Source organism: Poromitra crassiceps, assembly GCF_964638095.1.
Source record: "Poromitra crassiceps genome assembly, chromosome: 6".
Classification (NCBI taxonomy): domain Eukaryota; kingdom Metazoa; phylum Chordata; class Actinopteri; order Beryciformes; family Melamphaidae; genus Poromitra; species Poromitra crassiceps.
In genome coordinates, this window is record NC_139627.1 from 8,846,303 (window position 1) to 8,870,079 (window position 23,777).

The following is a 23,777-nucleotide window of genomic DNA, read 5'->3' on the forward strand; positions in this document are numbered from 1 at the left end:
GAGGGGGTTTCCGGGGGGTCAGACCAAGTGTGTAAAGTGGCAGGGGTGTTTCATTGTTGATTTATTGAAACGTTAGAAGAACGAAAGAAGTTGAAAGCAGTGATTATAATCAATGAAATCTAATGTTTTTCTGCAAATAGCATCATTGGGAGGTAGATTCTGGCACTCAATATTAGGGGTGGGCAATATATCAATTGTATATCAATATTGTGATATGAGACTATATGGTCTTAGATGTTGGATATGGTAATATGGTGATACAGCATACATGTTGTCTTTCCCTGGTTTTAAAGGCTGCATTACACTAAGTGAAGTGTAGGCTAGTGACATTTTAAAGTAGAATGTCATAACTTACTAACTTTTTCATGTATGTAGCCTAAGTCATGGAAATCCATTGGTCAAAATGTGTATGCACCCTGATAGATGACGCTCTGAGGCCTACAGTATAGGCGACAGCCCAGTGGTTGAGAAACATTAAAATACCTAATTTCCCCTCCAAAATCAGATGGACTCCTCTACAAAATCATCCCAATCATTCTAGAAGTATTCTTTTCTTTAAAATAGAGCTATTCTGGTAATCTGGTGAAAATCTGTATTTTTTCATATCGCAATATATATCGCAGGGGCAGGGAATATCGCAATGTCAGTTTTTTCCAATATCGTGCAGCCCTAGTTGTAATCCAGTGAAAGGTTCATGTGCAGACACTCAGCATGGTTCTTCTTGTGTTGTAATCCAGTGAAAGGTTCATGTGCAGACACTCAGCATGGTTCTTCTTGTGTTGTAATCCAGTGAAAGGTTCATGTACAGACACTCAGCATGGTTCTTCTTGTGTTGTAATCCAGTGAAAGGTTCATGTGCAGACACTCAGCATGGTTCTTCTTGTGTTGTAATCCAGTGAAAGGTTCATGTGCAGACACTCAGCATGGTTCTTCTTGTGTTGTAATCCAGTGAAAGGTTCATGTGCAGACACTCAGCATGGTTCTTCTTGTGTTGTAATCCAGTGAAAGGTTCATGTACAGACACTCAGCATGGTTCTTCTTGTGTTGTAATCCAGTGAAAGGTTCATGTGCAGACACTCAGCATGGTTCTTCTTGTGTTGTAATCCAGTGAAAGGTTCATGTACAGACACTCAGCATGGTTATTCTTGTGTTGTAATCCAGTGAAAGGTTCATGTGCAGACACTCAGCATGGTTCTTCTTGTGTTGTAATCCAGTGAAAGGTTCATGTGCAGACACTCAGCATGGTTCTTCTTGTGTTGTAATCCAGTGAAAGGTTCATGTACAGACACTCAGCATGGTTCTTCTTGTGTTGTAATCCAGTGAAAGGTTCATGTACAGACACTCAGCATGGTTCTTCTTGTGTTGTAATCCAGTGAAAGGTTCATGTGCAGACACTCAGCATGGTTCTTCTTGTGTTGTAATCCAGTGAAAGGTTCATGTGCAGACACTCAGCATGGTTCTTCTTGTGTTGTAATCCAGTGAAAGGTTCATGTGCAGACACTCAGCATGGTTCTTCTTGTGTTGTAATCCAGTGAAAGGTTCATGTACAGACACTCAGCATGGTTCTTCTTGTGTTGTAATCCAGTGAAAGGTTCATGTGCAGACACTCAGCATGGTTCTTCTTGTGTTGTAATCCAGTGAAAGGTTCATGTGCAGACACTCAGCATGGTTCTTCTTGTGTTGTAATCCAGTGAAAGGTTCATGTGCAGACACTCAGCATGGTTCTTCTTGTGTTGTAATCCAGTGAAAGGTTCATGTGCAGACACTCAGCATGGTTCTTCTTGTGTTGTAATCCAGTGAAAGGTTCATGTACAGACACTCAGCATGGTTCTTCTTGTGTTGTAATCCAGTTAAAGGTTCATGTGCAGACACTCAGCATGGTTCTTCTTGTGTTGTAATCCAGTGAAAGGTTCATGTGCAGACACTCAGCATGGTTCTTCTTGTGTTGTAATCCAGTGAAAGGTTCATGTGCAGACACTCAGCATGGTTCTTCTTGTGTTGTAATCCAGTGAAAGGTTCATGTGCAGACACTCAGCATGGTTCTTCTTGTGTTGTAATCCAGTGAAACGTTCATGTGCAGACACTCAGCATGGTTCTTCTTGTGTTGTAATCCAGTGAAAGGTTCATGTGCAGACACTCAGCATGGTTCTTCTTGTGTTGTAATCCAGTGAAAGGTTCATGTGCAGACACTCAGCATGGTTCTTCTTGTGTTGTAATCCAGTGAAAGGTTCATGTGCAGACACTCAGCATGGTTCTTCTTGTGTTGTAATCAGGTGAAAGGTTCATGTGCAGACACTCAGCATGGTTCTTCTTGTGTTGTAATCCAGTGAAAGGTTCATGTGCAGACACTCAGCATGGTTCTTCTTGTGTTGTAATCCAGTGAAAGGTTCATGTGCAGACACTCAGCATGGTTCTTCTTGTGTTGTAATCCAGTGAAAGGTTCATGTACAGACACTCAGCATGGTTCTTCTTGTGTTGTAATCCAGTGAAAGGTTCATGTGCAGACACTCAGCATGGTTCTTCTTGTGTTGTAATCCAGTGAAAGGTTCATGTGCAGACACTCAGCATGGTTCTTCTTGTGTTGTAATCCAGTGAAAGGTTCATGTGCAGACACTCAGCATCAGAGATGGGAAAAGTACTGACATTCTGTACTTGAGTAGAAGTACAGTTACTTGTGTAAAAAACTACTCCGGTAAAAGTAGAAGTACTGATTCAATTATTTTACTCAAGTAAAAGTAAAAAAGTACAGGCTCTGAAATGTACCCAACGAGTAAAAGTAAAAGTATTTTTACCGTATCTTTCTGAATGACTGAACCTCACATCATAGAATATAATTTGAGGATAAAAGATCCCCTACAAATGTTTTACACATCTTAAAACTCTACTTTAAATAGTGTGCTATGGTTTTTCCACACAAAAAACCCCCATTAAAATCATATCTAGTCCTCCCTCATTAATATTTCCATGATATATGAATGTGCAAATAGTTAGACAAGTTTAACTGCTGGATACAAGGTGTCCCTTACAAAGTGCAGAATCACAATACTCGAGACTGATATGATACTGATACCTAATGGATAAGGAACTGAATGTCCACAGGTTGATCACATTCACAAATTCAAGGTTTATTATTAAGACAGAACTGTCTCTGGTGTTAGAACACCACCATATTCCATATTAGCTGAATGTTGACAGTGCACAAACTGAATGTATGTGTTAGAACAACACCATAAGGGGCCATGCGGTTATTTAAAAAAGAACGCTTGGAAAAGCCAGATTATTGGCAACTCTGGAAGCAGCGAGATGAAAATCCTCCTCTCCTGGGAGAAGACTCGAGGTGGGAGGAGTGAAGAGGAGCAGGGCGCTTTTCCTGTTAATCTTTCCTCAGCTTTCAGCGCCCAGAGCGCTGCGCTAAAAAAAAACACCACCAGCTTTTAAACGCGATGAAATGCTTCTTGAAAGAGATGCGCGCTAAGTGCGTACTTATAGAGAATAAATTGCAAAAAGAGGAGCGCTAATAAGTGCTGGCTGTCTGCACGGCTCCTAATGTCTGCGTGCGTCTCCCCTCAGAGAAAATCCGTGTTTCTCTTCTTTGTCCACGCCCCGGAGGAGTGCGAAGTCATACTATTGGCGGAGCTGGAATGAGCTTTTATCAGCAGCGCTGGGAAACTCGTCTATTACTTCTGCTCCGTTCTCCCGTTTCTACTCGTTTTTAAATTACATTCTCGTGCATTTAAACAAAAGTAACGAACCTGTTTTGAAAATGTACACAAGTAAAAGTACAGATACTTGTGTTAAAATGTAACGAGTAAAAGTAAAAAGTCGTCAGAAAATTAAATACTCAAGTAAAGTACAGATACTCGAAAAATCTACTTAAGTACAGTAACGAAGTATTTGTACTTCGTTACTTCCCATCTCTGCTCAGCATGGTTCTTCTTGTGTTGTAATCCAGTGAAAGGTTAATGTGCAGACACTCAGCATGGTTCTTCTTGTGTTGTAATCCAGTGAAAGGTTCATGTGCAGACACTCAGCATGGTTCTTCTTGTGTTGTAATCCAGTGAAAGGTTCATGTACAGACACTCAGCATGGTTCTTCTTGTGTTGTAATCCAGTGAAAGGTTCATGTGCAGACACTCAGCATGGTTCTTCTTGTGTTGTAATCCAGTGAAAGGTTCATGTGCAGACACTCAGCATGGTTCTTCTTGTGTTGTAATCCAGTGAAAGGTTCATGTGCAGACACTCAGCATGGTTCTTCTTGTGTTGTAATCCAGTGAAAGGTTCATGTGCAGACACTCAGCATGGTTCTTCTTGTGTTGTAATCCAGTGAAAGGTTCATGTGCAGACACTCAGCATGGTTCTTCTTGTGTGGTAATCCAGTGAAAGGTTCATGTGCAGACACTCAGCATGGTTCTTCTTGTGTTGTAATCCAGTGAAAGGTTCATGTGCAGACACTCAGCATGGTTCTTCTTGTGTTGTAATCCAGTGAAAGGTTCATGTGCAGACACTCAGCATGGTTCTTCTTGTGTTGTAATCCAGTGAAAGGTTCATGTGCAGACACTCAGCATGGTTCTTCTTGTGTTGTAATCCAGTGAAAGGTTCATGTACAGACACTCAGCATGGTTCTTCTTGTGTTGTAATCCAGTGAAAGGTTCATGTACAGACACTCAGCATGGTTCTTCTTGTGTTGTAATCCAGTGAAAGGTTCATGTGCAGACACTCAGCATGGTTCTTCTTGTGTTGTAATCCAGTGAAAGGTTCATGTACAGACACTCAGCATGGTTCTTCTTGTGTTGTAATCCAGTGAAAGGTTCATGTGCAGACACTCAGCATGGTTCTTCTTGTGTTGTAATCCAGTGAAAGGTTCATGTACAGACACTCAGCATGGTTCTTCTTGTGTTGTAATCCAGTGAAAGGTTCATGTACAGACACTCAGCATGGTTCTTCTTGTGTTGTAATCCAGTGAAAGGTTCATGTGCAGACACTCAGCATGGTTCTTCTTGTGTTGTAATCCAGTGAAAGGTTCATGTGCAGACACTCAGCATGGTTCTTCTTGTGTTGTAATCCAGTGAAAGGTTCATGTACAGACACTCAGCATGGTTCTTCTTGTGTTGTAATCCAGTGAAAGGTTCATGTGCAGACACTCAGCATGGTTCTTCTTGTGTTGTAATCCAGTGAAAGGTTCATGTACAGACACTCAGCATGGTTCTTCTTGTGTTGTAATCCAGTGAAAGGTTCATGTACAGACACTCAGCATGGTTCTTCTTGTGTTGTAATCCAGTGAAAGGTTCATGTACAGACACTCAGCATGGTTCTTCTTGTGTTGTAATCCAGTGAAAGGTTCATGTACAGACACTCAGCATGGTTCTTCTTGTGTTGTAATCCAGTGAAAGGTTCATGTGCAGACACTCAGCATGGTTCTTCTTGTGTTGTAATCCAGTGAAAGGTTCATGTACAGACACTCAGCATGGTTCTTCTTGTGTTGTAATCCAGTGAAAGGTTCATGTACAGACACTCAGCATGGTTCTTCTTGTGTTGTAATCCAGTGAAAGGTTCATGTGCAGACACTCAGCATGGTTCTTCTTGTGTTGTAATCCAGTGAAAGGTTCATGTGCAGACACTCAGCATGGTTCTTCTTGTGTTGTAATCCAGTGAAAGGTTCATGTGCAGACACTCAGCATGGTTCTTCTTGTGTTGTAATCCAGTGAAAGGTTCATGTACAGACACTCAGCATGGTTCTTCTTGTGTTGTAATCCAGTGAAAGGTTCATGTGCAGACACTCAGCATGGTTCTTCTTGTGTTGTAATCCAGTGAAAGGTTCATGTGCAGACACTCAGCATGGTTCTTCTTGTGTTGTAATCCAGTGAAAGGTTCATGTACAGACACTCAGCATGGTTCTTCTTGTGTTGTAATCCAGTGAAAGGTTCATGTGCAGACACTCAGCATGGTTCTTCTTGTGTTGTAATCCAGTGAAAGGTTCATGTGCAGACACTCAGCATGGTTCTTCTTGTGTTGTAATCCAGTGAAAGGTTCATGTGCAGACACTCAGCATGGTTCTTCTTGTGTTGTAATCCAGTGAAAGGTTCATGTACAGACACTCAGCATGGTTCTTCTTGTGTTGTAATCCAGTGAAAGGTTCATGTGCAGACACTCAGCATGGTTCTTCTTGTGTTGTAATCCAGTGAAAGGTTCATGTGCAGACACTCAGCATGGTTCTTCTTGTGTTGTAATCCAGTGAAAGGTTCATGTACAGACACTCAGCATGGTTCTTCTTGTGTTGTAATCCAGTGAAAGGTTCATGTGCAGACACTCAGCATGGTTCTTCTTGTGTTGTAATCCAGTGAAAGGTTCATGTACAGACACTCAGCATGGTTCTTCTTGTGTTGTAATCCAGTGAAAGGTTCATGTACAGACACTCAGCATGGTTCTTCTTGTGTTGTAATCCAGTGAAAGGTTCATGTGCAGACACTCAGCATGGTTCTTCTTGTGTTGTAATCCAGTGAAAGGTTCATGTGCAGACACTCAGCATGGTTCTTCTTGTGTTGTAATCCAGTGAAAGGTTCATGTGCAGACACTCAGCATGGTTCTTCTTGTGTTGTAATCCAGTGAAAGGTTCATGTGCAGACACTAGAGATGTAACGGTATGAAAATTTCACATCACGGTTATCGTGACCAAAATGATCACGGTTATTGTATTATCGCGGTATTCGTAAAAAATTGCTGAAAATGTTCAAAAAGTACAGAGACTCACTGAAATCATTTTACGGCGTTTTATATTGAAAACTCGGACCCAAAAAGGATTGATACACTCACTGAAATCATTTCTCCAAGGCTGCATGTTTGCATCTGGGAGAAGGTTGCCAACTTTGGTTGATGATGGACAGTATTTACCATGTTTTTCAACGCACTGTAATCACGGTACCACGGTTTTAACGATAATGAAAATTTGAAACGGTACGGTTATCGTAAGGGATTTGATCACGGTTATCATTAAAAGCGGTTATCGTTACATCCCTAGCAGACACTCAGCATGCTTCTTGTGTTGCAGAGTGATCGTCTCTTGATCAAAGGAGCCAAGATCGTGAATGATGACCAGTCCTTCTGTGCCGACGTCTACATGGAGGATGGAGTCATCAAGTGAGTAGATGGGTTGGTCTTTAAGGAGCTGAGCTGTCAGCTGCTGCCATCTGAATATCTCTCTCTGTCTGTCTCTCCCTCTCCTCTCTCTCTCTCTCTCTGTCTGCCTGTCTCTCCCTCTCCTCTCTGTCTCTCTTTCTCTGTCTGTCTCTCTTTCTCTGTCTGTCTCTCCCTCTCCTCTCTCTCTCTCTGTCTGCCTGTCTCTCCCTCTCCTCTCTGTCTCTCTTTCTCTGTCTGTCTCTCCCTCTCCTCTCTGTCTCTCTTTCTCTGTCTGTCTCTCCCTCTCCTCTCTGTCTCTCTTTCTCTGTCTGTCTCTCCCTCTCCTCTCTCTCTCTCTGTCTGCCTGTCTCTCCCTCTCCTCTCTGTCTCTCTTTCTCTGTCTGTCTCTCCCTCTCCTCTCTGTCTCTCTTTCTCTGTCTGTCTCTCCCTCTCCTCTCTGTCTCTCTTTCTCTGTCTGTCTCTCCCTCTCCTCTCTGTCTCTCTTTCTCTGTCTGTCTCTCCCTCTCCTCTCTCTCTCTCTGTCTGCCTGTCTCTCCCTCTCCTCTCTGTCTCTCTTTCTCTGTCTGTCTCTCCCTCTCCTCTCTGTCTCTCTTTCTCTGTCTGTCCCTCTCTCTCTCTGTCTCTCTTTCTCTGTCTGTCTCTCCCTCTCCTCTCTCTCTCTCTGTCTGCCTGTCTCTCCCTCTCCTCTCTGTCTCTCTCTCTCTCTCTGTCTCTCCCTCTCCTCTCTCTCTCTCTGTCTGCCTGTCTCTCCCTCTCCTCTCTGTCTCTCTTTCTCTGTCTGTCTCTCCCTCTCCTCTCTGTCTCTCTTTCTCTGTCTGTCTCTCCCTCTCCTCTCTCTCTCTCTGTCTGCCTGTCTCTCCCTCTCCTCTCTCTCTCTCTCTCCCTCTCCTCTCTGTCTCTCTTTCTCTGTCTGTCCCTCTCTCTCTCTCTTTGTCTGTCTGTGTGTCTCTCCCTATCTGTCAGTCTCTCTCTCTCGCTCTCTCTCTCTCTCTGTGTCTCTCCCTCGCTGTCCGTTACTTTACCTTGCGTGGCACGGTGGCTCAGTGGTTAGCACTGTCGCCTCACAGCAAGAAGGTCGTGTGTTTGAATCTCCACCGCGGTCCTTTCTGTGTGGAGTTTGCATGTTGTCCTCGTGTTTACGTGGGTTTCCTCCCACAGCCTAAAGATATGCTGTGTTTGTGTAGTAATCTAGTCAAATGTGTAGTCTGTACAGTATGTAACCTATGTTGTGTGTATGTATGTAACCTATGTTGTGTGTATGTATGTAACCTATGTTGTGTGTATGTATGTAACCTATGTTGTGTGTATGTATGTAACCTATGTTGTGTGTATGTATGTAACCTATGTTGTGTGTGTGATATATGATATATATTGATTGAGTATACTGTGATGATAAGGGGCTATAAACATAACTGAACTGTCTGTCTCTGTCTCTCCCTCTTATCTCTCTCTCTGTCTGTTTGACTCACTTTGTCTCTCTCTATCTGTCTGTCTGTCTGTCTGTCTCTCTCTGTCTGTTTGACTCACTTTGTCTCTCTCTATCTGTCTGTCTGTCTCTCTCTGTCTGTTTGACTCACTTTGTCTCTATCTGTCTGTCTGTCTGTCTGTCTCTCTCTGTCTGTTTGACTCACTTTGTCTCTATCTGTCTGTCTGTCTGTCTCTCTCTGTCTGTTTGACTCACTTTGTCTCTCTCTATCTGTCTGTCTGTCTCTCTCTGTCTGTTTGACTCACTTTGTCTCTCTCTATCTGTCTGTCTGTCTCTCTCTGTCTGTTTGACTCACTTTGTCTCTCTCTATCTGTCTGTCTGTCTCTCTCTGTCTGTTTGACTCACTTTGTCTCTGTCTATCTGTCTGTCTGTCTGTCTCTCTCTCTCTCCCTTGCTGTCTGTCTGTCTCTTTCTCTCTCTCCCTTGCTGTCTGTCTCTTTCGCTCTCTATCTATCTGTCTGTCTCTCTCTCTCTCTCCCTTGCTGTCTGTCTGTCTCTCTCTCTCCCTTGCTGTCTGTCTGTCTCTTTCTCTCTCTATCTGTCTCTCTCTCTCTCTCCCTTGCTGTCTGTCTCTTTCTCTCTCTCTCCCTTGCTGTCTGTTACTCTCTTCCTCTTCTTGCTGTCAGACAAATTGGGGAGAGCCTCATTGTGCCCGGGGGGGTGAAAACCATCGATGCCCACGGGCGCATGCTGATGCCGGGCGGTATCGACGTGCACACGCGCTTCCAGATGCCCGACCGGGGCATGACGTCAGCTGACGACTTCTACCAAGGCACCCGCGCCGCGCTGGCAGGAGGCACCACCATGATCAGTGAGTCATCTCTGAACATGGAACCATTATACTGATAGTGAAATTATATATATACTGTATACAGTATCGTGTACAGTATCTTGCTGATCAGTATCCCGCTGATAAGCTGTTATCCCACGAGGCCACAGGCCGAGTGGGATAACAGCTGATCAGCGGGATATATTCCACAACACACGCCGCTCGAGTGCTATATTGCTTTTATAAAACGGTTTCCAAGTATGATAATATAATAATAATAATAATACTATAAGTCCGACTGGCATGGCATTCTGGTAGAGTCAGTTGAAACACTACTGTAAGGCGGGACCGCAAGAACGTGCGGGTGATTTGATTGGATCGTTCTGGAGACTGAAGTTGACATTAGCCAATCCTGGCGCTTGCTGAGAAGCTGAGAGCTTTCTGAAAAGCCCGACACGCAGCTCGAGCGCAGCGCTGCATTCTCAGCGCTTGCTGAGAAGCTGAGAGCTTTCTGCAAAGCCCGACACCAACTAACGTTACGGGGTTAAATGCGGGGTTAAATGCGGGATTAACAGCCTTTTTTTTTGCAAAGAAGACATTAGCCCGCGTCTATTCTTGTACAAAACATAATTTTCTGCGAAGTATTAGTAAAGTTATAAGCGAAGATCGATTCACAAGGATCTGACAGCTGTCTCCGCCATTTGTTTTTTTTGAGGTAACCAAAGGCTTTTAGTAAGAGAGTTGCCATGGCAACTCATAACCCATGGCCATGGGTTATTGGAGTGGGTTACGGGATTTATACAATGGCTGTGAACCAATCAGATTGCTTGATTTGAGAGAGCCGTTTTATAAATATATATATATATATATATATATATATATATATATATATATATATATATACAGTGTATATATATATATATATATATATGTATATTTGCAACCTTCAGTCTCCGGGGCTGAAGCCAACGCGGAAGTATTACATACTACAGTTCCTCGAATAGCCACTTGGAGCTGGCTCCAAAAGGGAGTAGTTCCCCAGTCACCGCCATCTTAAAATGCCCGACTTTACAGCAGAAATAAACAGGTTTACAGCCTGGTGAAAAAAAGAATAAGTTTTGGTTTATAGCTAATTTCACCGTTCATAACAACTGTCTAAAAAAAAATCACCCCCCATACGGGGGTGAATTTTTATATAACTCACCTGTTTATACAGTCTATGGCTGCAAAAATAAGTCTGATTGTATAGAAGTGAATGGGGAAATGACTCAGCTTCTCATTTGATTCATGACCTCAGTAAACACTTTCCTGATGACTTTATGGTCTCAATAGTTTCAAGTCTTCTTCAATACAGCAGGATGTTCATTTAGTCAATTATGGGACCATCTAAACATCTAACATCTAAAATAGATGGTAAAGCAGACTATGTTTTGGGGCGTGATTGACAGGTCGCCTGTCCAGTGATCGCGCAGCTCACCGATCACGGACCAATAGCAGGCGGCGCTGTAGGTCTTCTCATCCAAATATGGCCACTTTTGGCTCCAAGAAAACCAAGATGGTGACCGCCACAATGCCAAACTCAAGGCTTCAAATCAGGACTCCAGAAAGCAATGGGTGACATCACTGTGTCCATATTTTTATGCAGTCTACGATCAGACCTGACCCTGAGCTGTCCAGAGCGTTTTTCCCTACTGTGATTATTCATGAGAATCTCTTAATGAGTAAGGGACGGGTGCCAGGTCTGTCTGGCAGGTCTGTCTGTGACAGTGCCAAGGTTGAAACCCTCCATCTGCTCTGTGTGAGCGAGCTGCTGGCTCCTGTACAGCAGAGCCCAGGAAGCTCCTGAAGCCTTCATTCACTTTCCCTTCACGTACAGACATACTGCTGATAGCTTGCAGGAGGAAGTTATAGGCCCAGCAGGCTGCTCCGGTGCTCTCAGGAGAGGGAAAAGAGGTTTTGGATCAAATCCAAAACTACTGTAGCACACGGATCAAGTGTAAATTGAAACTTTTATTGAACTAACGTTTCGACGCAGGATGCGTCTTCATCAGACGCAGATCAGATAACTGCTGATAACAGCAGATAACTGCTGATAGCTGTTATCCGTATATTTCACACTTTTTAGTTCTCATAGTTCTACCTAAAATGCTTTAGTGATTCGTTCAATAGATAGACAGACAGACAGACAGACAGACAGATAGACAGACAGACAGACAGACAGAGAGATAGAGAGACAGACAGATAGACAGACAGACAGATAGATAGAGAGATAGAGAGATAGAGAGACAGACAAATAGCTAGCTTAAAAATGGGCATTTTAACACATTCACTGCCAGCCGTTTTTTTTTTACTGTAGGTAGGTTCTGCCAGAGGGTTTTTTTGAGGATTCTGGCTCATCTTTCAAGACCCGAGGATTCTTTTCTGCTAAGATTTTGTGAACACACAATATCTCAAAAGAACTAATAGAATGTGTGCTTTCTCTGTCTAAAAGAGTTAGTTTGTAGAGTTAGTAGTTATGTAAGCATTAGCAGTTGAATACAGCATGGTTTCAGCGTCTGAAAAATTATTCAGAGATAAACGGCTTTTTGTGAAATTCGATAGAACAGTCACTTTAACCATTCATTTTTGGCATCAGTAAGACGTCAGACATCTAAACAATAGTTTTGAACAGTAATTTCCTCCATAACAGCAGGAAACCCCCCTCTGCTTCCAACTCCTCCCTCCGTGTGTGTTCTTCTAGGCTGCAGCGGCCGTGTCACAAGCTCGCGTCACCAGTCTCACTGCTTTGCTGCTGCTGTGCCTGTCTGCGCGGCCGCTCTTTGAGGAAGTCTGCATGGACTCGCTCGTTTCTTGGAGTTTTGGTTGAGAGCTTTGATGAAGCTTTTGCGATTCTGGTCATATTTATGCTGCGTGTTTCAAAGTGTGTTCCACCCGTAATCTATTATGCAAATTTGCAATCCCGCACCGCCAGCAATCAGCGCGAAAACGAAAGCGTTTTCGCCAATCCATTTTCATGAGAATGGCTTCGAGGAAGCCATTCTCATGAAAATGCTTGCCTTCCTCTAGTCAGGAGAGCACTGTCGCCACTTAGTGGGTCGGTGGAATGGGTTGTAAACGTTCGGTGGTTCCAATAATTATATAAGAGATGTAAAAGGGTTAGATGCACATCCCACGGTCAAAAAAAAAAAAAAAAAATTTTGACGGAGTAATACGTCATTGGCAGTGAACCGTTGGATTTTTTTTGACGGAGTAATACGTCATTGGCAGTGAACGTGTTAACACGGGGGGTCTAAGATTTACTTTCTTTTGGAGCCAGCCTCAAGTGGCCATTCAAGGAACTACAGCTTTTTTCATCTGTCGACGCCCGAGCTTGCCGCCTGAGTCCCAGCTGGCTGGGTGGCAAAATGCTGACTGCTGCACAGTCCACAGAACCCAAACTGGGTCAGGTGGGCCTGGGGTTGGGTCATATGACTAAGTGTGTGTGTGTGTGTGTGTGTGTGCGCGTGCGCGTGCGTGCGTGCGTGCGTGTGTGTGTGTAGTTGACCATGTGGTACCTGAGCCGGGCGTCAGTCTGATGTCTGCCTTCGAGCAGTGGCGTGAATGGGCGGACAGCAAGTCGTGCTGCGACTACTCTCTGCACGTGGACATCACCGAGTGGCACAAGGGCATCCAGGAGGAGATGGAGGCGCTTGTGAAGGATCACGGTTTGTAAATATATCCTATATTTAAACTACACTACACTACACTACAGTACACTACAGTACACTACACTACACTACACTACAGTACACTAGGCAACTTTTCATGTTAGTGGCTTGAAAAGGCAGTGAAGGGTAACTGTTTGAAATTTGAACTTGGATAAGCATAAGTCATGTCACATGTCGTCAGTAAACTGCACACAACACACTCTTGTTGAATAGAGCTCCCACAGCGACTGCCCACTTTTTCGCAGCTCCGCTTCCAGGAAGTGAATTTTCGCATAAATTTCTCCATAGACGTTCCAGAAAGTCCTTCTATAAAGAGTTTAAGCCTGGAACCAAGCCAAGCAGCTACGAGATGAATCGTGAGTGACCATAAAACGCCTTGGGGCAAAAACAAACAAACCAAACAACCAAACCAAAAGCAGGGGGCAGATTTTGCAACGAATCGAATGTTTTATGGTCACTCACGATTGATCTTGTAGCTGGTTGGCTTGGTTCCAGGCTTAAAGCTCTTTATATAAGGAAAACGTCACTGGAGAAATGAATGGGGAAATGAATCACTTCCTGGAAGCGGAGTCGTGAAAAGGTGGGTGATCACTGTTGACCTCTATTACCACTTAATGCTCAAAGGGATGAGAGAGACAAAAGCTCTAACATGAGTCCAGCTTTCTCTGGACAGAGCACTGTGCAGGAGACATGAGTCCAGCTTTCTCTGGACAGAACACTGTGCAGGAGACATGAGTGAGAGCAGCTTTCTGTGGACAGAACACTGTGCAGGAGACATGAGTGAGAGCAGCTTTCTGTGGACAGAACACTGCAGGAGACATGAGTGAGAGCAGCTTTCTCTGGACAGAACACTGTGCAGGAGACATGAGTGAGTCCAGCTTTCTGTGGACAGAACACTGTGCAGGAGACATGAGTGAGAGCAGCTTTCTCTGGACAGAACACTGTGCAGGAGACATGAGTGAGAGCAGCTTTCTCTGGACAGAACACTGTGCAGGAGACATGAGTGAGAGCAGCTTTCTCTGGACAGAACACTGTGCAGGAGACATGAGTGAGAGCAGCTTTCTCTGGACAGAACACTGTGCAGGAGACATGAGTGAGAGCAGCTTTCTGTGGACAGAACACTGTGCAGGAGACATGAGTGAGTCCAGCTTTCTCTGGACAGAACACTGCAGGAGACATGAGTGAGAGCAGCTTTCTGTGGACAGAACACTGTGCAGGAGACATGAGTGAGAGCAGCTTTCTGTGGACAGAACACTGTGCAGGAGACATGAGTGAGTCCAGCTTTCTCTGGACAGAACACTGTGCAGGAGACATGAGTGAGAGCAGCTTTCTCTGGACAGAACACTGTGCAGGAGACATGAGTGAGAGCAGCTTTCTGTGGACAGAACACTGTGCAGGAGACATGAGTGAGAGCAGCTTTCTGTGGACAGAACACTGTGCAGGAGACATGAGTGAGAGCAGCTTTCTGTGGACAGAACACTGTGCAGGAGACATGAGTGAGAGCAGCTTTCTGTGGACAGAGCACTGTGCAGGAGACATGAGTGAGAGCAGCTTTCTGTGGACAGAACACTGTGCAGGAGACATGAGTGAGAGCAGCTTTCTCTGGACAGAACACTGTGCAGGAGACATGAGTGAGAGCAGCTTTCTGTGGACAGAGCACTGTGCAGGAGACATGAGTGAGAGCAGCTTTCTGTGGACAGAACACTGTGCAGGAGACATGAGTGAGAGCAGCTTTCTGTGGACAGAACACTGTGCAGGAGACATGAGTGAGAGCAGCTTTCTGTGGACAGAACACTGTGCAGGAGACATGAGTGAGAGCAGCTTTCTCTGGACAGAACACTGTGCAGGAGACATGAGTGAGAGCAGCTTTCTGTGGACAGAACACTGTGCAGGAGACATGAGTGAGAGCAGCTTTCTCTGGACAGAACACTGTGCAGGAGACATGAGTGAGAGCAGCTTTCTCTGGGCAGAGCACTGTGCAGGAGACATGAGTGAGAGCAGCTTTCTGTGGACAGAACACTGTGCAGGAGACATGAGTGAGAGCAGCTTTCTGTGGACAGAACACTGCAGGAGACATGAGTGAGAGCAGCTTTCTCTGGACAGAACACTGTGCAGGAGACATGAGTGAGAGCAGCTTTCTCTGGACAGAACACTGTGCAGGAGACATGAGTGAGAGCAGCTTTCTCTGGACAGAACACTGTGCAGGAGACATGAGTGAGAGCAGCTTTCTCTGGACAGAACACTGTGCAGGAGACATGAGTGAGAGCAGCTTTCTGTGGACAGAACACTGTGCAGGAGACATGAGTGAGAGCAGCTTTCTGTGGACAGAACACTGTGCAGGAGACATGAGTGAGAGCAGCTTTCTCTGGACAGAACACTGTGCAGGAGACATGAGTGAGAGCAGCTTTCTCTGGGCAGAGCACTGTGCAGGAGACATGAGTGAGAGCAGCTTTCTGTGGACAGAACACTGTGCAGGAGACATGAGTGAGAGCAGCTTTCTGTGGACAGAACACTGTGCAGGAGACATGAGTGAGAGCAGCTTTCTCTGGACAGAACACTGTGCAGGAGACATGAGTGAGAGCAGCTTTCTCTGGACAGAACACTGTGCAGGAGACATGAGTGAGAGCAGCTTTCTCTGGGCAGAGCACTGTGCAGGAGACATGAGTGAGAGCAGCTTTCTGTGGACAGAGCACTGTGCAGGAGACATGAGTGAGAGCAGCTTTCTGTGGACAGAGCACTGTGCAGGAGACATGAGTGAGAGCAGCTTTCTGTGGACAGAACACTGTGCAGGAGACATGAGTGAGAGCAGCTTTCTCTGGACAGAACACTGTGCAGGAGACAGGAGATGATTTGATTTGTCTCCACCCATGGGTGGAGAACTGCCTATGCCAAATACCAGGTACAACCTACAGTAGGTCTCAATTGGTGGTGATGGGACACTGTTGTATGTTGTCCCACTTTGTGATTTAGACTGATAACACAAGTGTCTTTCTTTTGCCTATTTTTGCAGCTTTAACACTATTTCCAGCCTACAGTCTATTATTATTATTTTTTAACTCATGGTATGGCCACACCTTAGCCAACCTTTCAAAAAAGACCTAGATATATACCAGTTTGGCTAATCTAGGCTAATCATATTTCCCACTATTTCATCTTATTTCATATTAAGTTAAAGTGACATTAATACTAGGCCTTAAAGCAATATTGCACTTAGTTTTAAGATGGGGGTAATTCAGCACTTGACCGCCATGAAAACCAGAAGATAAACGAATCACCAAGATCGGATGGAGCTGCGATGACTTCATCATCTCCACAAATATCATTTTTATTGATAGAACAGCACATAAAGGAGGACGGCCATTTAGGAGAGATCCTTCCTGTTTGGGAGACTGAATCTACCTTTATTTTTAAACACACATTTTAGTTTAAACCAAGGACCAAATACTGCTTTATTGTCTTAACAACAGGATATGTTGAATCTGTTCACAAAGAGATTTCTTTATGCTATTTTCTTGTTCAAATACTACAAAAACATCTACCAACTCTTCTTGGTGAGTAGTTTATATTCTGGCCTCTAACCCTCATGTTAAAACTAAGACAGATAATGCTTCAACAATGGCTCTGATCTATTCTATCTGTTCTGATCTGATCTATTCTATCTGTGTATTATGACTCTGATCTATTCTATCTGTTCTGATCTGATCTATTCTATCTGTGTATTATGACTCTGATCTATTCTATCTGTGTATTATGACTCTGATCTATTCTATCTGTGTATTATGACTCTGATCTATTCTATCTGTGTATTATGACTCTGATCTATTCTATCTGTGTATTATGACTCTGATCTATTCTATCTGTTCTGATCTGATCTATTCTATCTGTTCTGATCTGATCTATTCTATCTGTTCTGATCTGATCTATTCTATCTGTGTATTATGACTCTGATCTATTCTATCTGTTCTGATCTGATCTATTCTATCTGTTCTGATCTGATCTATTCTATCTGTGTATTATGACTCTGATCTATTCTATCTGTTCTGATCTATTCTATCTGTTCTGATCTGATCTATTCTATCTGTGTATTATGACTCTGATCTATTCTATCTGTTCTGATCTATTCTATTCTATCTGTTCTTATCTGATCTATTCTATCTGTGTATTTCTCTGACTCAAACATCTCTTTCCCTCATGTCACCTCTTGTGTTCCTCAGGTGTCAACTCTTTCCTCGTCTATCTGGCTTATAAGGATGTTTTCCAGCTTACTGACTCTCAGGTAGGGCTTCTCTCAGGTAGGGCTTCTCAGGAGGCTCCTCCTCCCCAGGCTCCTCCTCCCCAGGCTCCTCCTCCCCAGGCTCCTCCCCAGGCTGCTTCTCCCCAGGCTCCTCCTCCCCAGGCTCCTCCTCCCCAGGCTGCTTCTCCCCAGGCTCCTCCTCCCCAGGCTGCTTCTCCCCAGGCTCCTCCTCCCCAGGCTGCTTCTCCCCAGGCTCCTCCTCCCCAGGCTGCTTCTCCCCAGGCTCCTCCTCCCCAGGCTGCTTCTCCCCAGGCTTCTCCTCCCCAGGCTCCTCCTCCCCAGGCTGCTTCTCCCCAGGCTCCTCCTCCCCAGGCTGCTTCTCCCCAGGCTCCTCCTCCCCAGGCTCCTCCTCCATTACATTACATTACATTACATTACATCATTTGGCAGACGCTTTTATCCAAAGCGACTTACAATAACACATTTTTGTCAGCAATAGAGCAATCAACTATGCAGCACAGTCTATGACAACTACAACTTCTGAAGGAACAGTCAGGCTGCTTCTCCCCAGGCTCCTCCTCCCCAGGCTGCTTCTCCCCAGGCTCCTCTCCTCCTCCCCAGGCTCCTCCTCCCCAGGCTGCTTCTCCCCAGGCTCCTCCTCCCCAGGCTCCTCCTCCCCATGCTGCTTCTCCCCAGGCTCCTCCTCCCCAGGCTCCTCCTCCCCAGGCTCCTCCTCCCCAGGCTGCTTCTCCCCTGCTCTGTCCGTCCTTCTGTCTGTCAAACGTGATACACCTACATCACTTAAGCTTTTGAATTTAGACTGATTGCCACTGTCTTCCATTTTATTGTATTTTATTACCTGTTCCCTTGTCTGGTTTTTCTGTGAAGCACCTTTTTCTGTGAAGGATGGCATGCGTGGCTTATAACTGTTGCCTTGTTTCATATTGATATAAACTGAGAGGACGGGCAGAATTTAAACACATTACTCATTCTCAGATTCCCATCCAAACTAACCTGATAAGCAAAATGTATTTTGTATTTTCGTTAGCTTGTCATAGTGTTAGCCACATTGCTAAGCGACTGTAAAATGGTACTGTAAGAAGTGATAACTCTAAAAGAGAGAGACCGGTAGCACAAAAGTGTGTTTCTAAGGTGCTGGTTGTCTGTGTGTTTCTAAGGTGCTGGTTGTCTGTGTGTTTCTAAGGTGCTGGTTGTCTGTGTGTTTCTAAGGTGCTGGTTGTCTGTGTGTTTCTAAGGTGCTGGTTGTCTGTGTGTTTCTAAGGTGCTGGTTGTCTGTGTGTTTCTAAGGTGCTGGTTGTCTGTGTGTTTCTAAGGTGCTGGTTGTCTGTGTGTTTCTAAGGTGCTGGTTGCCTGTGTGTTTCTAAGGTGCTGGTTGTCTGTGTGTTTCTAAGGTGCTGGTTGTCTGTGTGTTTCTAAGGTGCTGGTTGCCTGTGTGTTTCTAAGGTGCTGGTTGTCTGTGTGTTTCTAAGGTGCTGGTTGTCTGTGTGTTTCTAAGGTGCTGGTTGTCTGTGTGTTTCTAAGGTGCTGGTTGTCTGTGTGTTTCTAAGGTGCTGGTTGTCTGTGTGTTTCTAAGGTGCTGGTTGTCTGTGTGTTTCTAAGGTGCTGGTTGTCTGTGTGTTTCTAAGGTGCTGGTTGTCTGTGTGTTTCTAAGGTGCTGGTTGTCTGTGTGTTTCTAAGGTGCTGGTTGCCTGTGTGTTTCTAAGGTGCTGGTTGCCTGTGTGTTTCTAAGGTGCTGGTTGTCTGTGTGTTTCTAAGGTGCTGGTTGCCTGTGTGTTTCTAAGGTGCTGGTTGTCTGTGTGTTTCTAAGGTGCTGGTTGCCTGTGTGTTTCTAAGGTGCTGGTTGTCTGTGTGTTTCTAAGGTGCTGGTTGTCTGTGTGTTTCTAAGGTGCTGGTTGTCTGTGTGTTTCTAAGGTGCTGGTTGTCTGTGTGTTTCTAAGGTGCTGGTTGTCTGTGTGTTTCTAAGGTGCTGGTTGCCTGTGTGTTTCTAAGGTGCTGGTTGTCTGTGTGTTTCTAAGGTGCTGGTTGTCTGTGTGTTTCTAAGGTGCTGGTTGCCTGTGTGTTTCTAAGGTGCTGGTTGTCTGTGTGTTTCTAAGGTGCTGGTTGCCTGTGTGTTTCTAAGGTGCTGGTTGCCTGTGTGTTTCTAAGGTGCTGGTTGTCTGTGTGTTTCTAAGGTGCTGGTTGTCTGTGTGTTTCTAAGGTGCTGGTTGCCTGTGTGTTTCTAAGGTGCTGGTTGTCTGTGTGTTTCTAAGGTGCTGGTTGTCTGTGTGTTTCTAAGGTGCTGGTTGTCTGTGTGTGTGCATTAAGCAATCTCACCACGAAGGTATGCCCAGTCATAACACTGTGGAGTGCCTCTGGCAATGAGAGGTTAGGAAGTCTGCTGAATTTCACCTTTTTCCTTCTGATCTATAACGGGGCTTAATCTGCTACAAAGACAGTTAAATAAGTGCGATGTCTGATTGTGATCGCAGTGTCTGATACTGATATTGGCTCTATAGCTGATGAAAGGATACAATTGGGTGTTGTACTGTACAGCATCTGAGAAATCCCTTAAGCAAAATAATCTGAAAATCACATCCAAAGTCCTCTGTATAACATGTCAGAAGTCAAAGGAAAACAACTTTATTCCCTCCCTGTTTTTCATAATGAAAGGATGTTAGAAAATACATTTGTATTATTTATTTATTAGTATTGAGTTTTGCGATCATACTCTGTATTGGTAGTGTCAAAGTGGTGTTGGTGCATGCCTAGGTGGTACCAGTGTCTTTCTCTTTGCTGCAGGTGTATGAGGTGTTACCTGTGTCTTTCTCTTAGCTGCAGGTGTATGAGGTGTTACCTGTGTCTTTCTCTTTGCTGCAGGTGTATGAGGTGTTACCTGTGTCTTTCTCTTTGCTGCAGGTGTATGAGGTGGTACCAGTGTCTTTCTCTTTGCTGCAGGTGTATGAGGTGTTACCTGTGTCTTTCTCTTAGCTGCAGGTGTATGAGGTGTTACCTGTGTCTTTCTCTTTGCTGCAGGTGTATGAGGTGTTACCTGTGTCTTTCTCTTTGCTGCAGGTGTATGAGGTGTTACCTGTGTCTTTCTCTTTGCTGCAGGTGTATGAGGTGTTACCTGTGTCTTTCTCTTTGCTGCAGGTGTATGAGGTGTTACCTGTGTCTTTCTCTTTGCTGCAGGTGTATGAGGTGTTACCTGTGTCTTTCTCTTTGCTGCAGGTGTATGAGGTGTTACCTGTGTCTTTCTCTTTGCTGCAGGTGTATGAGGTGTTACCTGTGTCTTTCTCTTTGCTGCAGGTGTACGAGGTGTTACCTGTGTCTTTCTCTTTGCTGCAGGTGTATGAGGTGTTACCTGTGTCTTTCTCTTAGCTGCAGGTGTATGAGGTGTTACCAGTGTCTTTCTCTTAGCTGCAGGTGTATGAGGTGTTACCTGTGTCTTTCTCTTAGCTGCAGGTGTATGAGGTGTTACCTGTGTCTTTCTCTTTGCTGCAGGTGTATGAGGTGTTACCTGTGTCTTTCTCTTTGCTGCAGGTGTATGAGGTGTTACCTGTGTCTTTCTCTTTGCTGCAGGTGTATGAGGTGTTACCTGTGTCTTTCTCTTTGCTGCAGGTGTATGAGGTGTTACCTGTGTCTTTCTCTTAGCTGCAGGTGTATGAGGTGTTACCAGTGTCTTTCTCTTAGCTGCAGGTGTATGAGGTGTTACCTGTGTCTTTCTCTTAGCTGCAGGTGTATGAGGTGTTACCTGTGTCTTTCTCTTAGCTGCAGGTGTATGAGGTGTTACCTGTGTCTTTCTCTTAGCTGCAGGTGTATGAGGTGTTACCTGTGTCTTTCTCTTAGCTGCAGGTGTATGAGGTGTTACCTGTGTCTTTCTCTTAGCTGCAGGTGTATGAGGTGTTACCTGTGTCTTTCTCTTAGCTGCAGGTGTATGAGGTGTTACCTGTGTCTTTCTCTTTGCTGCAGGTGTATGAGGTGTTACCTGTGTCTTTCTCTTAACTGCAGGTGTATGAGGTGTTACCTGTGTCTTTCTCTTAGCTGCAGGTGTATGAGGTGTTACCTGTGTCTTTCTCTTAGCTGCAGGTGTATGAGGTGTTACCTGTGTCTTTCTCTTAGCTGCAGGTGTATGAGGTGTTACCTGTGTCTTTCTCTTTGCTGCAGGTGTATGAGGTGTTACCTGTGTCTTTCTCTTAGCTGCAGGTGTATGAGGTGTTACCTGTGTCTTTCTCTTTACTGCAGGTGTATGAGGTGTTACCTGTGTCTTTCTCTTTACTGCAGGTGTATGAGGTGTTACCTGTGTCTTTCTCTTTGCTGCAGGTGTATGAGGTGTTACCTGTGTCTTTCTCTTTGCTGCAGGTGTATGAGGTGTTACCTGTGTCTTTCTCTTTACCGCAGGTGTATGAGGTGTTCAGTGTGATCCGTGATCTGGGAGCCATTGCCCAGGTCCATGCTGAGAACGGAGACATTATAGCTGAGGTACGACACACCACCCCATAACCAGCCACGCTGGCAGGGAATATACGGAAGCATTTGGTAGGACCCTATGATTTCCACAATGCAGAAAACATGGACGGAATCACAGAATTTAGTAATAGAAATTGAATCAACTGTAAAACATGGAATATTGCAGAATTTTCCATCATTTGTCTGAAATAAAAGATCAAAGTAAATCAAAAGTAGGCCTAATTATTGTAGTAACCAAAAGGATTTCATAATTGTAACATAGGCCTAAAAATAATTCTGTTTTCAATTGGGGTGTATTAAGAGGGGGGTTGGTCTCCCAATTTGGTCTGAGACAGCCAAGTCATGAAAAAGAAAAGAAAAGAAATCTACCATCACCCCTGAATTCAAATGGGAAAAAAATGCATTTGAGGAAAACAATTTGAATTTGGAAAAGGAATATGCTGTCTTAGGGCTCTGATTTGGAGACGAATACACAAATGCTGGTCAGAAAAGGGCTTCAAATGAAAAATAGAACCCTGTTCGTTGAGCACATGTGTGTATTTGATCCAGCATGGTAAAAGCTATGACACATCACAGATGTTCAATACTGGCCTCTACTGGCCTCTTAATAGGCGACAGATGTAAATCAATATTAATCGAGGTCAGGGCCATGGCCAGCCATGTGGGACATTAGCTGCACCTGCACATGACTCAACAGCTTGCATTTCTGTGGTGTGTGTGTGTGTGTGTGTGTGTGTGTGTGTGTGTGTGTGTGTGTGTGCGTGCGTGCGTGCGTGCGTGCGCGTGCGTGTGTGTTCGTGCATGTGTGTGCGCGCACATGCACACGTGTGTGGTGTTTGTGTGTATTTAGGAGCAGCGCAGGATGTTGGAGCAGGGTATCACTGGGCCTGAGGGACACGTGTTGAGCCGTCCTGAAGAGGTAGGTCAACGTTTCAGCATCACCAAATTGACCAACCCCTTCTGTCTGATTTTCAATTAGAGAAGTTGGATTTGGAGTTTTGCTCCCATCAATTATTCTGATTCTATTCATTGCTATTCGTAGTAGCAGCCTCTGCGTTTTGGTGGTATTAGTATTATTAGGTGATCAGGAGCAGCTCGAGCTGGGGTTTTGCTCTGTGCAGTGCTTAGTTATGTTATGTGCTCTGTAGGTCACATGGGGCCATGGACACCATCACATTGATGCCAAAATATTAATATTGATGATTTATCAACAGCCATTCTACAAATTCCAGAAACCATATTTTTTGTGTAGTTGTCAGGTAACTACGGTAACCTAATACCATCAAAGCAATATATAGATATACTTATTACTGTATGTTTACAAATAAAAATAGAATCTAATAGAGAAGAGAACGTAGAAATCCACAGAGCCAACAGAGAACTGCTATATCTGAGAGATCTGATACAAACCAATTAAGGGCGTGGAGGGACTTGGAAACTCGATCTGGATCTGATATGAGGGAAGGATTTGGACTTTCTGGTAATTTGGTGGAAGATCTAACAACTGTTAGACAATCGAGTATTGATTTATAAAGATCAAAACTTCAAGATTATATTCAGGGCTTAAACCCCGAAGGAAAGAGCCTGACGCACTAGCACTAGCAGGAGGACTTTCCACTTCTGTTGTTTCTCCACGTAGCTGAAGGCTACTGGTCAGCAGCTATGCTGTCATCATTGGGAGAGAAAACAAAATTCCCCTTTGAGCGCGTGCAAGTAGGCGGGTGCAAGTAGGCGGGTGTGGACAGAGAGAAAAATGTGTACTGGGAAAATAGCCTTTCTACTTGTGATTTCCATGATCCAAATTGAACGGTTTTCCAGTTAGAATTGTTGTGACACCCTTTACTCTATTTGCACACCAGATAAAAGATCCATGACCTGAGAATTGGAAAACCGCCGTTTGAAAATGAGGAGTGAGGGATGTGGGAGGGGCGGGGCTTATCGGTGGTTGGAGGAGGAGTGGAAGCATGGACATGGTGAGGGG

General features: G+C 44.5%; 1 protein-coding gene across 1 annotated transcript in view; it reads left to right on the forward strand.

The window, feature by feature from the left end:
• Positions 1-7,098: 7,098 nt before the first annotated feature.
• Positions 7,099-23,777, forward strand: part of LOC310778259 (dihydropyrimidinase-related protein 2) — a 29,978-nt gene continuing 13,299 nt past the window's right edge. The window contains exons 1-6 of the mRNA XM_083638636.1: positions 7,099-7,133; positions 9,246-9,430; positions 12,928-13,092; positions 17,310-17,371; positions 21,728-21,808; positions 22,647-22,715. Coding sequence (XP_083494762.1) covers positions 7,114-7,133; positions 9,246-9,430; positions 12,928-13,092; positions 17,310-17,371; positions 21,728-21,808; positions 22,647-22,715 — 582 coding nt within the window. The 5' untranslated portion in view covers positions 7,099-7,113. The remainder of the gene's footprint in view (positions 7,134-9,245; positions 9,431-12,927; positions 13,093-17,309; positions 17,372-21,727; positions 21,809-22,646; positions 22,716-23,777) is intronic.